Here is a 15909-nt window from a genome sequence, read left to right on the forward strand (position 1 = left end):
GATAATCTGACGCGCTCGAGTATCTGCAAAAATCCCCGCTTGGGCTCCCCTACCATTATATTTGTGTTGCCAGGAAGCGAAAAAGGTAGTTCCCGAAATGTTCCCAAACTGTGGCTTATTCCACATAAAATAGTAAATTGCATAAGATGACACAAGAAAATAGTTTCAGAACAATACCAAAATAAGATGTAGTAGAAGTACAGGACAGAGACATGATTATCTACAATTACTAAACGTTCGTAAGTTTCCTCTGGATCGTCAAAATCAAAAATTTTAACGAACAATAACCGCACCACGAACGCGCGGCGCACACACGGCGCGGAGTTCGCGGCGCGGATATCTGTCTTCGCCTTAAAAGTATTGACAACTAAATAAAAACTCAATTCTCCATTGTTGTTATGCGCCCTAGTTACTACCTAGCAACCAAAGTATCTATCTTGATAAAATGAATGAAACTAGTCAATATGACGAAAATGTTTAATTTTATAATTTATAATGGTATCAATCGTGCAAAAAACGTTATAAGCTTGTCGAACGTTAAAGGCGGAGACAGATATCCGCGCCACGAACTCCGCGCCGTGTGTGCGCCGCGCGTTCGTGGCGCGGTTAATGTTCGTTAAAATTTTTCATTTTGACGATCCAGAGGAAACTTACGAACATTTAGTAATTGTAGATAATCATGTCTCTGTCCTGTACTTCTACTACATTTTATTTTGGTATTATTCTGAAACTATTTTCTTGTGTCATCTTATGCAATTTACTATTTTATGTGGAATAAGCCACAGTTTGGGAACATTTCGGGAACTACCTTTTTCGCTTCCCGGCAACACAAATATATTGGTAGGGGAGCCCAAGCGGGGATTTTTGCAGTTACTCGAGCGCGTCAGATTATCATATGGGGAGAAACGTGGTACCCTGCAGATGTACCTCCACCATATATTGTCTCTTAACACAGGGGAGTTCGTTCAGGGGGGCCCGAAAAAAAATCTATCCTTAAAAATACTCGAAATTGTCAGATTAAGATAAGGTAAGTTAAGTACATGCAAAAGAGTCTATATTTCAAAAATATGACGATTTGAGCGGGGCGTACGGAAATGGGCGAGTCAAAAAGTTTCACAAAAAAAGCAAATATTTCGCGAAATGAACGTCAGATTGAAAAACTAAAAACTACGTGTTCAATATTTTTCAAAAATCTATCGAAAAATACCAAACTTGACTCCCCACGGAGAGGGGTGGGGGGTAAATTTAAAATTTTAAATACAAATCCCGCGATCTTTCGCAAAATAAACATCATATCGAAAAACTGCAAAATACACTTTATCAATATTTTTGAAAAATCTATCGAATGGTTCCAAACACGACCCCCCACGGAGGTGCGGTGGGGGGTTACTTTAAAATCTTAAATGGTAGCCCCCGTTTCTTATTGCAGATTTGGATTGTTTGTATAAAAATAAACAACTTTTATTCGAAACATTTTTTTGAATTATGGATAGATGGCGTTATAATCGGAAAAAACATTGTTGGAAATGGAAAATTAAATTAAAAATATGGGAAGTCCCCACTAAAATGGAAAATTTTACTTAACTTTTTTGGTTTTAGGACCTAATAATCACAACCCAATAGGTCCCCAAAGCGCTCGAGTGACTGCACATTTAGCATACTTTGCTCCCCTACCATAATATATCTGCTTGTTTCTACAACCAGAAACAAAATTAGAGAACTATAGGTACTTCCAAGTCATGCGTTACCTTTTTCGTTTTCCGGTGACACAATTGTAATGTATCTGCTTGTTTCAACTGCGTAGCTTCACTAGAAACGAAATTAGAGAACTATAGGTTCTTCCAAGCCCTGTGTTAACTTTTTCGCTTTCCGGTGACCCAATTATAATATATCTGCTTGTTCCAACTCAGTTGCTTCACCAGAAGCTAAGTTAGGAAACTATAGGCTCTTCCAAGATGTGCGTTACCTTTTTCGCTTTGCGACGACACAATTATAACATATCTACTTGTTCCAACTCCGTTGCTTCACCAGAAGCGAAGTTAGAAAACTATTGGGTCTTCCAAGTTGTGCGTTACCTTTTTGGCTTTCCAGTGACCCAATAATAATATATCTGCTTGTTCCAACTCAGCTTCTTCACCAGAAGCGAAGTTAGGAAACTATAGGCTCTTCCAAGATGTGCGTTACCTTTTTCGCTTTCCGAAGACACAATTATAACATATCTACTTGTTCCAACTCCGTTGCTTCACCAGAAGCGAAGTTAGGAAACTATAGGCTCTTCCAAGTTGTGCGTTACCTTTTTCGTTTTCCGGTGACCCAATTATAATATATCTACTTGTTCCAACTCCGTTGCTTCAACAGAAGCGAAGTTAGAAAACTATTGGGTCTTCCAAGTTTTGCGTTACCTTTTTGGCTTTCCGGTGACCCAATTATAATATATCTGCTTGTTCCAACTCAGTTGCTTCACCAGAAGCGAAGTTAGGAAACTATAGGCTCTTCCAAGATGTGCGTTACCTTTTTCGCTTTCCGATGACACAATTATAACATATCTACTTGTTCCAACTCCGTTGCTTCACCAGAAGCGAAGTTAGGAAACTACAGGCTCTTCCAAGTTTTGCGTTATCTTTTTGGCTTTCCGGTGACCCAATTATAATATATCTGCTTGTTCCAACTCTGTTGCTTCACCAGAAGCGAAGTTAGAAAACTATTGGGTCTTCCAAGTTGTGCCTTTCCTTTTTCGCTTTCCGGTGACACAATTATAATATTCCGCTTGTTTCAACTGCGTTGCTTCACCAGACACGAAGTTAGAAAACTATAGGTTCTCCAAGTCGTGCGTTACCTATTTCGCTTTCCGGTGACACATAATATATATCTGCTTATGAATGTTTTTTTGATATTGATAACTATTTCCGAAGTGAAAGTCGAAAGGTCAAGTAAACTTGATTTCAAACTCGAATTGTGGCTTATGCCCAAATAAAATAGTAAATCTTATTTTTAATACATGTTATTTTTAGTACAACAATGAACTAACATTTTTTAAAAAGGTCCGCATGTACATTTTTTTATTTCAGCTTCTATTTCCGTTCAGATCAGATTTAAGTTGTTTCTTTAAATTAAATGGTTCTTTATTGAGGATCCCACCATATTGATTTTCCACGGTAAACATCAATAAGTTAGATATTTCCTTCCGACAGTTCCGACCATTCCATTACTAACAAATATTCAACTCATGCGCGCCAAAACCAACAAACCACTCGCAAACCCGTCCAAATACGTATTGCGAACCATCAAAGCGTTTGTTGAAAAACCGACAGAATTTAGATCGTGGTGCGCCGTGTGCGTGCCGTTTTTGCGTCACTTGAAAACACGTACTAATCTGACGAATACGCTGCGCGCGAGCGGCTCGCACACCGAGCAGAGCGCATATGTATCTCCGCCTTTAGGGTAACCGATCTCAGACAATAATTGGAGTCGTCGCTCCGCTCTTCCTCCAAACAATTGTCTTGATCGGTATAAAACCCTTACCGTTCTCCATACTTAATATACTATAAACCTCAAAATAAATTATAAAAATATGTAAATACACTTGATTAAAATCACAAAATGATAACATATCACAGACAATATTAAACATTGACAATTATTTGGACACTTAACACTAAATAATTTAGCTATGGGCCATTCCACGAACATACGCCTGTTTTGGATTACTTCGACAACGAATATTTTACTGTGCAAAATAAGAAGAACGAAAGTAAATTGCAAATTACATTGTTGTTTATTGGAATAATTATTAGCGCCATTTACTTTCGTACTTGTTATGTTGCACAGTAAAATATTCGTTGTCGAAGTAATCCAAAACAGGCGTATGTTCGTGGAATGGCCCATACCTATAATTATACTTATAAATTTATAAATTAGTGTTCTACCCTAAGCGTTAAATCATTAATAGAGCACATAAAGCGTCTTTGAGTTACACTGAAATCAATGTTCGGAGATAAGTTATTGGCTGTCCTTACAGACCTTGAACTAAAACTATTATGCTTTACATTAGTTATACATAAAGGTTGTTGAAACATTAGGTGAAATCTACTATTCGTTGACGGCACTGCCAAACCAATAGAGTACAGTAGATATGGGCAATCAGCAATACCATTAAACATTTTGTAAAGATTCTGTAAGTCCCTACATTGCCTACGAATATGAAGAGGATGGAGAGAAAATTTCGTGTGAAGTGAATCATAGTTATAATAGTAGTTATCAGAGGGATATGAGCGACGTAGCACACAATGTGTTAACCCTTTCGTTCACGGTGTACAATATATTGTACATCACTTTACTGATGTAGAAATGACGTGACCCGATGTTTCTATCCGCTTTATTGACAATGTACATTGTAGTATACACATATTAGTTTTAATTTCAAACCGTTGCTTCCATCTAGCGTTGATTAGTTTTAAGTAAAAAAAAATAAATTCAAGGAACTAGGTTGTTGTGATGGTTACTTCAGTGTCTTGACGTAAGGTGGTGTTTAACAGTTTACAGATTCAAGAGATTAGAGAGATTTTGCACCTCTTAAAATAACCGCTGATTTTGGCTCCGCTATGGTTAACTTTATTAAGCATAACGATTACGGCAACGTTAAAAAGAAGAGTTTTTGCAGCCTGTCAAATACTATGGTCAAATAGGTTTTTCGTGTCATGTTATTTAAACATAACCTCACTTCACAACGTTATTTTAATTTTCGAATATCAAAATAGAAATTTTAGTACAATCAGGGTACAATGGAAGATGCATTAGATAACGTTATCAGGAGGGGTCGAGGGCGAAATGGTATTGACCACAATTTAGTAAGGGGAATAATTTTAAATGATATATTTGTAAATCCAGTAGTAAATCCCATTCAAGATCCAGTTTTACAGTTTGATTTAGACAATATGGAAGACAAATATGTAAAGCTCAACTTCAGGTTTCAAAGAGAAGATCTTATAAGATTGGCAGTGGCATTGGGAATTCCTGAACAAATAAAGACAAGGTCTAGACATTCATCTGGAGGTATGTATGCAAGTTTGTTGCTTACTCATCTGTATTCTATATTAAGTAAGATTTTTATACTATTTATAGGACTCGAAGGACTATGTATTTTACTAAGAAGATTAGCATATCCAAGTAGGCTTTGCGATTTGGAACAACTTTTCCGAAGGTCCGCTACATCAATATCTGAAATTAGTAATTATGTTAATAACCATATTTACAGGAATCATGGTTATCTGTTAAGAGATTTGGGAAACTTGCCATGGTTAAACAGGGAAAAACTAAGTGCCTATTCTAATGTAAGTAAACTTAATTTGTATTCTAGTAAAATATTTCAGCTTTTTATATATTTGTAGTCAATTGCAGCAAAGGGAGCTGCAGTACAAAATTGTTGGGGATTTATTGATGGCACAGCTAGGCCAATATGTAGGCCAACAGAGTTACAAGAAGAATACTATTCTGGACACAAACGAGTCCATTGCTTAAAATATCAGTCTCTTATTTGTCCTGATGGAATTATTGTAAGTCTTCTGGGGGCATATTCAGGGCGTAGGCATGATGCATTTATTTTTGGACAAAGTGGGTTGTACACTCAGTTGGAACGAAAATGTACATTTCCAGATTGTATATATGTCATTTATGGAGATCAAGCATATGGAATCCGAGAGCTACTCTTGTGCCCTTACCCTGGCCGAGGAATCACTGAGCAACAACAGAACTTTAATTTAAGTATGAGTGTAACTCGACAAGCAGTTGAATGGGGATTCCAGAAAATTATTTCTCAGTTTGCATTTTTAGATTTCAAGAAAAATCAAAAACTATTATTGCAGGAAGTTGAGTTAATGTTTAAAACAGCTGTTCTTTTATGTAACTGTCATACAATTTTATATGGAAGTGAAACAGCACAATTTTTTAATATTGAACCAGTATCATTAGAGGAGTATTTAAACCTATAATATGTTAGTTTTAATAAATGTTTATTTACATGGACTTGTGTATTATTTATTTTATCTATTTAACACTAACAAAAACAAAGTAAAGTCTTAGGAACTAGAACTTTTGATTAACAAAAAAAAACATTGTATCATAAGATGGTATTTAAATTAAGGGGTTACATAGGTCTTGCGGGTAAAAAAAGTGACTTTTTAAAAAAATTACATCTCAAAAACTAAAAATTATTTTTATTTATAATTGTAACGTGTAATAGTATAGTACTTAAGGTACTCTCAAAAAAAATTTTCATCCAAAAATGTACATTTTTGTAGAGTTGACTGCAATTTTTCGACAACAGCCCGTTTTTTGCGGTGGGCAGCATAACTAAGTCCAGTCTCATCTGAAATCAAAAATTTTCTTGCAGTTTATACCTCTGACTAGTGAATGAACGAAGGAATTTTTATTAGGTGAAGTCGTTTTTGTTTTATGAAAAAAAAAACTTGTTTAAAAATGGTCATTTTTGAAAAAATGAGAAATATTGGGGTCGAAAATGTGTTTAAACTTATGTAAAATCTTGTAATTTCATTTCTTTTTTAATTCCTTCGTTCAATCACTAGCCAGAGGTATAAACTGCTTACAAGAAACTTTTTGATTTCAGATGAGACTGGACTTAGTTATGCTGCCCACCGCAAAAAAAGGGCTGTTGTCGAAAAATTGCAGTCAACTCTACAAAAATGAATATTTTGGCTGAAATTTTTTTTGAGAGTACCTTAAGTACTGTACTTTTACATGTTCCAATTATAAATAAATGCAATTTTTAGTTTTCAAGATATAATTTTTTTAAAAAGTCACTTTTTTTTAACCACCAGACCTAGGTAACACCTTAATAGGAATACTTAACTATCAGGCACTGATAATTATGGAAGAGGGACAAATGCCAGATGAGTGGAGATGCAGTACCTTAGTACCAGTATACAAAAATAAAGGAGACATCCAGCAATGTACAAATTACAGGGCCATTAAACTACTTAGCCATACTATGAAAATATGGGAGAGTGAGTGATAAAAGAATATGGGAAGAAACTGAAATATCTGAAAATCAGTTTGAACTTATGCAAGGAAAAATCAAAAACATACTCTCTCTTTGAATAATGTCATGTCAGAGAGTATGGGAACAACAGAAAATGCATGGGTATGGAATGGAAGCGTTATAATACCCATACATAAGACAGGAAATAAAGAACAATTTTGAAACTATAGAGGCATATCGCTTATTAGCACAGCATATAAAATTCTATCAATTATCTTGCTAAAGAGACTCACTCTGTGTTCGGAAGATATTCTAGGCGACTACCAATGTGGCTTTCGTTCTGGAAGGTCAACGATAGATCAAATATTTACAATCAGACAAATATTATAAAAAAAAACTGGGAATTCACTCAAGATGTACACCAAATTTTCGTAGATTTCCAGCAAGCATATAATTCCATAAAAAGAAGCAAACTATGGCTACCAATGTTAGAAATGGGAATATCAAGAAAATTAGTGAAATATCGAAACAAATGCTCACATGGTATTTATTGATCTTGAGAAAGTATATGATAGGGTTCCCCGAGAGGTTCTGTGGTGGGCACTTAATAAGAAAGGAGTTCCTGGTGAGTATGTAAAGATTGTAAGAGAGATATGTATGATGGAGTAACGACTAGTGTTAGGATAGGTGTAGGAGAGACTGATAAATTCAGTCTGATTTTAAATATCTAGGGTCAGTACTACAAAGTAATGGGGAATTATAGGAAGATGCGGTTAGTAGAGTTCGGGCAGGATGGATGAAATGGAAGGAAGCAAGTAGCATGTTGTGTGATAGATGTTTCCGATGAAACTTAAAGTAAAATTCTATAAAACTGCAATAAGACCGGCTATGATGTACGGGACTGAATGTTGGGCAATTAAAAAGAAGGAAGAACAACGAATGCATGTAGCTGAAATGAGGATGCTTAGATGGATGAGTGGAGTGACAAGAAAAGATATAATTAAAAATAGGTATATAAGAGGAAGTGTGGGTGTGGCACCAATTGATGCCAAAATGAGAGAGCATAGTTTAAGATGGTTAGGGCACGTTCAGTGTCGACCATCCAATACAGAGAATCACTGAACTGCAGATCCTGGGAAGAAGATGAAGACCAAAAAAGATGTGGTTGTAGATGGTTAGACAAGATATGCTGGTAAATGGAATTAATATTGATATGTCTAATGACAGAATCTTATGGAGAAAGGTAATTAGAGAAGCCTACCCCATATAGGGATAAAGGCAAAGATAATGATGATTATGATGACTTAACTATCAGGCACTATGTGGGGTTTCATATGTAAGATAATATATATTTGAAATAGCTAAGAAAATGACATTAATTTATCATTTTAGTTATAAGGACTGTCAAGAGATCATTTTGTTTTTTGATGCTATCAAGTAAACATTTTTTTTCTTCAATTTCTAACATTTGTTTTTCCTTGTCTAAAGTTAATTTATTTTTTTCTTTCTCAATGTCCAACTCCAACTTTGTTTCCTGTATAACAAGTCTTCTTTCTTCCAGGGCACATTTCCTTTCTTCCAGTGCAATTCTTCTTTCTTCCAATTTATTCTCTATTTCTTTAAGCACTTTTTGTTGTTGATCATATTTTTCGAGATAATTGATCCCTTGTCTTTGAACATGTATTTTTCTTTTCTTCGTTTTTTTAGGTCCTACAACAAAATACTATAAAAAATATTTACAAACAATGGTATATGTTAAAAAAAATTGGATTTTCATTGAATAGAGGTGACAGAAATTAACTTTTCTTTCATTAAAATATTTTCTGTAACTTTAAAAACAACACTATTATCAAATGTTTATACAAACTTACCTAAAACTTTTGAATGTTCTTGTGTTTGAGTACTATTGATGTCAACAGGTTGTTGATTGGGTTCTTCTGGAGTAAAATCTGTCAGTAAAATATGTCATTATTTACATTTAGCAGGTACTTTACTACTGTTAACATCCATATTAAATTTAAAAATATAAAAAGGTATCAACAGAGGCTGTATAAAATAAAAATTATCCACTAGATGAACATAAACAAGACATCAAAACTAACTTAAAATGTTGGGTTAGGTAGGGATATGGTAAAAAGCAAGAATGCCATATTGTACATATATTTTATGAAGGACTAAAAATTAAAAAATAGTTTAGGTTCATTTATTACATTTAAATATTGCGATTTCTACTTATTTCTTTTTGCTTTTGTAAATTTAAGCATATACTTGAACAGTTTTTGATATTTTAATTTATAGGACATCAAAATTAGAATCTATGTAAATGTAATTTTACTGATTTTTTTACATTCTGGCAACAAAGCAATTTAACCATTACTATAACGATAACGATAAGCACTACGTTAAACCTCCGTAAATTACGGAATCCCTTATGTTTAATAACAATAACGGATCATATATTCGCTACTGCGCAGACGTAGTATAACGATAACCATAACGGAATTGCAAAATAAGAGGTGCAAAATGTCTCTATATTAAGTCGGAAGAGCCACTACAGTTTACTCACAATGTGCAATATATTGTACAGGTCGTATATACCGTTTGTTCACAATGTACAATATACTGTACAATTCACATCCCTAAAAAGGGATAACAGGGGGTTATTTTGAATACGCCAAAAAGTTTAAAAAAACCAAAGGAATATGTCTACCTAATTTCAAATTTTTATTTTAAAAAACAAAATGCATGAGCGAAAGGGTTAATATGTTCAATTTTTTTTATTACCCACTCTACATACTTTCTGAATCAAAACTTTTATTCACTTAATATTTTTACTTAAAAAAGGTATCCACAGAGAACGACAGTTCTCACCAGTGGCGCACAACACCCCTACAAGCGACACTATATATACACGAAAGTTTCGATTTTCTAAACCTGACTGAATTGAAAATTGGGCCAAATCCCATCTTAAAGTTTAGGAAAAGACTCGTCCATCCATATGTTACCTCTCCATTTTGGTCCAAGGGTGTGGATTTTACGGCCCTTCCCATTTAAAGCCTGTTTTTCGTTCTCGTCCCCAAAACTCCCAAAAATTTCAAAAATTTAAGCCCGATCTTTACGGCTTCTGATAGCACAGATCATTTCCTTTCCAACGCATGTTTAATTTTGAAAATCGGTTAATCCATTCAAAAGTTATCGAGCTCAGAAATATGACTTAATTTTTATTTAAAAAATGGAAAATGTTTGTGGATATGTATGTATGTATGTATGTGTGTGGAAAAGTTAAACCGATCTGAATTTTTTTTCTGTGTTTCAAGAAGGTGTGAGGGCCGATTCAGAACCGGTCTAATTTTTGACTTCTGACTACCCGTAAGCCAGCTAGAGGACTAGGTAGATACAAAATAGCATATTTTTTGGGCGTATATATCATAGGTTCAAGGAAAGACAGGAAAACCGCAAATACACCAAATCAATAGGGTTGAGTTAAGCTTTCAAATGGCGCCTAATCGATCAAGCTGAGACATACACACTGCTCACCAGAGCCAAAAAACTGAAAAATTAAACTTTGAAAATTTTGGCTTTTCGACAATTACTCAAAATTTCAACCTACGAATTGCGCCAATAACTGAGCGTTCATAGAAGAACTCAGGACGCGTCTAACGGTGTATACCTCATATCTGGGAAAATTCGAATTTTTAAGTTATAGGCTTCATAAGTATAATCAAATCTATTTCTTATGGGAAAAACGGTTTTTCAAGCTCAATAATTCCTGTAATACGTTCAGTTATCATACTCGATCTTGGATGCGTCAGATACTACTTGTCAATACGTTTCAAATTCATGTTTAGTGATCAACATCAGGTAAACCGTTCAGAAGTTATAGAGCTCCAAAAGTATAATTAGTCCAGGAACTGAAATTTTTCACTTCGCAATTTTTACAGAATGGATAGATTTGCTTGAAAATTTGACAACAAGTAGTGGATAGTCCAAGGATCAAAATCTATATGATGCCGAAAGACTCTTTTACCATGGGGTGGTTGCCACCTCATCTCGAGGGTGGAAATTTTTTATTATATTTTGACCGCAAATGCTGGTAAAAATATTAATTATAAGCAAAAAATGTTCATTATACACTTTTTTGATAAAATTAATAGTTTTCGATTTATTGGTTATCGAAGCTGTTAGTTTTATATCGAAAAAATTACCAGAGAACGGCAGTTCTCGCCAGTGGCGCAGAAATACACCCCCCTACACGCGACACTATTATATACACGAAATTTTCAATTTTCTAAATCTGACTGAATTGAAAATTGTGCCAACTCCCATCTTCAAGTTCAGAAAAAGACTCACCTATTCATATGTCAACCATCCATTTTGGTCCAAGGGTGTCGATTTTACGGCCCTTCCTATTTAGGGTCTGTTTTTCGTTCTGGTCCCCAAAACTCCCAAAAACTTCGAAAATTTAAGTCCGACCTTTGCGGCTTCTAACAGTACTGATCATTACCTTTCCAACGCATGTCTAATTTTGAACATTACCAGAGAACGGCAGTTCTCGCCAGTAGCGCACACCCACACCCCCTACACGTAACACTATATATACACGAAATTTTCGATTTTCTAAATCTGACTGAATTGAAAATTGGGCCAACTCCCATCTTAAAGTTCAGAAAAAAAGTCACCCATTTATATGTCAACCATCGATTTTGGTCAAAGAGTGTAGATTTTACGGCCCTTCCTCTTTAGGGTCTGTTTTTCGTTCTCGTCCCCACAACTCCCAAAAACTTTAAAAATTTAAATCCAACCTTTGCGGCTTCTAATAAAACTGATCATTACCTTTCCAACGCATGTCTAATTTTGAAAATCGGTTATACCATTCAAAAGTTATAGAGCTTAGAAATGTGACTTAATTTTTATTTAAAAAAGGGAAAATGTTTGTGGATATATATTATGTATGTGTGTTTGAAAGTTAAACCGATTTGATATTTTTCCTCTGTGTTTGAAGAGGGGGTCAGGGCCGATTTAGAACCGGTGTAGTTTGTGACTTTTGACCACCCATAAGCCAGCTATAGGACTTAGTAGGTACAAAACGGCATATGTTTTGGGGGTATATATATTCGGATCAAGAAGAGCCAGGAGAACCGCAAATACATCAAATTAATAGTGTTGACTTAAGCTTTCAAATGGTGTTTAAGCCGTCAGGATCAGACATACACACGGCTCAGTATAGCTGAAAAACTGAAAAACTAAACTTTGAAAATTTTGGTTTTTCGACAATTACTCAACATTTCAACCTACGAATTGCGCCAATAACTTAGCGTTTGTAGAAGGACTCAAGACGAATTTAACGGTGTATACCTCATATCCCGGAAAATTTGAAATTTTTAGGTTATAGGCTTCATAAGTATGATAAAATCTATTTCCTGTGGGAAAAACGGTTTCTCAAGCTCAATAATTCCTGTAATAGCTTCAGTTATCATACTTGACCTTAGATCCATCAGATATTACTGGTCAATACGTTTCAAACTCATGTTTACTAATCAAAATCGGTTAAGCCGTTTAGAAGTTATTAAGCTACAAAAGTATAATCCAATTAACGATTATTCCCGAAATGGTTTATGTAGTTGTAGTGGTTACGACGCTAAATTTGATCTGGCAACGGGCAGTCCGACTTCATTTACCGGCCATCTCAATATTTTTTTTTTCAATCTATTTCGAATAAAAAAAATCTAGTGTACATTCGATGGACACTAGATCATTTGGGAGATAATGCAACAAAGGTGACCATTTATAAAGCTTGACGTGTAATAGAGGAACATTGTATTCAACTTCATACATTTAATTTATAAATAACTTTGAAAAACTCCTGATACAAGAATAAAAAACCGCTAAACGCCGTAAAAATGAGTGGCGCATAAAATATTCCAGCTACAAAAGATCTGATATGAATATTACGTGGCGCGAAAATGGATTTTCATTTGATGCAAAACAAAATTCTAGTTTTATTTTAAAAGATTTTTCCATAATATTTGCTAAATTTGAAGTAAACGCGCCACAAAAGAGTTTAAAAATTCAAACTGTATCAAAGTTACTCTTTTGTGGCGCGTTTACTTCAAATTTAGCAAATATTATGGAAAAATATTTTAAAATAAAACTAGAATTTTGTTTTGCATCAAATGAAAATCCATTTTCGCGCCACGTAATATTCATATCAGATCTTTTGTAGCTGGAATATTTTCTGCGCCACTCATTTTTACGGCGTTTAGCGGTTTTTTATTCTTGTATGTACTACATTCACCTCGCTAAACTCAACCGTTTTTGAGATGAATGCAGTTTAAACTGCAATGCAACATAATTTTTTGCATAATATCATTGTAGTTACACCCGAAAAATAAACTTAAAACCACAATAATTTCCAAAAATGTATCGCAAATTCCTCTAAATGGGATTGGCGATGAAATGGCATAAATATGAGAACTTGTACAATTATTATGGTTTCAGGTTTTTTTTTTCAGGTGTAACTAAACTATAATAATATTATGCAAAAATAGTTATTTTCCTAACTAGTGCGGAAAGTGACACTTTCCCGCACTAGACTGCCGTTGACCCGAACGACGCGATAGCGGAGTTCGGGCAAGCAGTCGAGTGCGGGGAAGACACTTTCCGCATGAGTTAGGAACAATATTTTTTCTAGGGCCGTACGTTTGGAAAAAAAGCCACAAAAATAGAGTCATATTAGTTTGTATTTAGGAGTGAAAATAAACAAATTAATTCTTTCACACGGTTTTCAAAAGTAAACTTTCAATATAATGGTTTACCACGTTGACGATATTGGTTTCCATGACGACGATTTAAAACCATTGTAATTGTCTACTGATTTTACTTCTAAATATTATGTCAAAATAATTTTATTTTATCGAATTAATGCGTTAATTTCATTAAGACATGAACACAATAAGATACATTTGAAATAAAGTAGTAAATAATATCTAAATATTAGTTTATTGCATGTATTATAAGTGCCAATATTGCCAATAAGTGTCCACAAAGACACACTATCCCCTCCGCCCAACACGAAATACAGCCACTATCGATCGAAAGATCATTCCCTCCTTTTTAACTCCCAACGGAAACGAAGAACATCCTGTCGATCCAGACTGCTCTGCTGCTGAACCTGTTGCCGGAACTTCGCGAGCATATCGCAGCTATCACGGCTAATCTAATTAGCCAAGTCTACGACCACTCGACAGTGGTCCACGGGTACGGAAGCAATGTCACGGTGACATTCCGCTCCAACCACTAGACACCCTCCCTTATGGATTTCACCCTAGGCACAGTCAACTGTCAGGGTCTCTCCAAAAAGAGACCCCTCATCAAGAATATCCTGTCGAAGCACAACATCCAGATCCTCGCACTCACAGATACTCTGTCGAAAAGCGATCCACACTTCGCAGGATATTCGATCATCCATCGAAACCGCTGTCAGGTTTCACGTGGGAATGGTATTCTCGTGAAACACGGAATACCGCACACCACACACACATTCCCACAAAACTTTCGTCCACCTGACGTGGACTTCCTGGCAATTGACGTGCATATCCCCAATAACGAAACCCTCACGATAGTCTCTTACTACAAACTCCCGGGTCAGCCACTCAGCAGGCACTTGCTTGAGTATTTTTCGACGCTTGGCAAGGCCGTGCTGATGGGTGACCTAAATTGTAGACATACACAGTTTGGTGATCACCGTTCAAACCCAGAAGGCATCCGCCTCACGGATTATCTACTAGACCTTCCCATCTCAACACTGAATACACGTTTTTGAACGCCAATGGGGCCTCTATTGTCGACCACATCCTAGTTACTAGTAACATTCTGGATCGGTTCGGGGATAGATGCCACATAGGCGATTCAATAACGTCAGACCACGTACCACTTCTTGTCGACACCGACATACTAATTCCAAAACAACCCAACCCTCCAAGATCCATAAGAGACTATCGTCACGCTAACTGGACTGAATTCCAAAATTTCATCACTCAAAATCTCCCTATGTTAGGCGAACTCGACACTAACGATAGTATCGACACCAGTGCAACCGAAATTGAGAACCTCATCACCGAGGCGATCACGCACGCAATCCCACTTAAACAAATAACCTATACATCACCGGCACTTCCACAATACATCATTGCCAAAATCCAACAAAAAAATACGTCTTCTACGTCAATACAAGGCCAACAGAAATCCACTAATCAAAACAGAATACAACCGAATCTGTGCCAGGATAAAGAGGGAGATATCTAACCTAACGGCTCGCCGGTGGGAAGATACTACCTCGATACTGGACTACAGAGACGGAAGTCAATTCTGGCAGAAATTCAAAGTCCTAACAAAACAAAAACTATCTCAACCATCCCATCTGTTGGTCAACAATCACATAGTCAATTCCCCAGAAGGGAAAGCTGAAGCATTCAGAAATTCGCTTCAAAACAATTTTCAAACTCCAGACAACCCGAACTTTGATCGCTTATTTAAATTCAACACAGAATACATAGTAAATGTTACTCTCAATCACCACATTCCAGTCTATGATCCTATCATGGACCCCCTCACAAACAGGGAAACGGAGAGCTTTTGCCAAATAGGCAAAAACAGCGCTACCGGACCTGATGGCATCAACCGAAGGTGCCTCAAAAAACTTCCAGAGAGTATCATCCCTTTTCTAACTAAAATATTCAATGCATGTCTCAAAAACAGCCACTTCGCTACTCCTTGGAAAGTGGCCAATACCATCATGCTTTTGAAAAAAGGCAAACCCCCAACCGACGTGGAATCCTATAGACCAATCTCTTTAATCAACACTCTGGGTAAAGTCCTTGAGCTAATCCTAAAAGAGAGGCTTAATGACTTTCTCG

At 35.8% G+C, this 15909-nt stretch overlaps 2 protein-coding genes and 1 long non-coding RNA gene across 5 annotated transcripts in view; 2 read left to right on the forward strand and 1 right to left on the reverse strand.

Moving 5' to 3' along the window:
- Positions 1-15909, forward strand: part of LOC126890066 (chromatin complexes subunit BAP18) — a 77312-nt gene that overhangs the window by 51323 nt on the left and 10080 nt on the right. The window lies entirely within an intron of this gene.
- LOC126890064 (uncharacterized) lies at positions 4557-6021 on the forward strand. Its single transcript, XM_050658890.1, has 3 exons — positions 4557-5052; positions 5122-5330; positions 5388-6021. Exons 1-3 carry the CDS (start codon positions 4782-4784, stop codon positions 5985-5987), a joined length of 1080 nt encoding a protein of 359 aa, XP_050514847.1. The 5' UTR covers positions 4557-4781; the 3' UTR covers positions 5988-6021.
- Positions 6008-9526, reverse strand: LOC126890067 (uncharacterized). The gene is made up of 2 exons (XR_007700274.1): positions 8866-9526; positions 6008-8704 (listed from the first exon to the last, which is right to left on the reverse strand). It is a non-coding gene; the product is annotated as an uncharacterized LOC126890067 (long non-coding RNA).

The sequence above is a fragment of the Diabrotica virgifera genome, chromosome 8, assembly GCF_917563875.1.
Source record: "Diabrotica virgifera virgifera chromosome 8, PGI_DIABVI_V3a".
NCBI lineage: Eukaryota > Metazoa > Arthropoda > Insecta > Coleoptera > Chrysomelidae > Diabrotica > Diabrotica virgifera.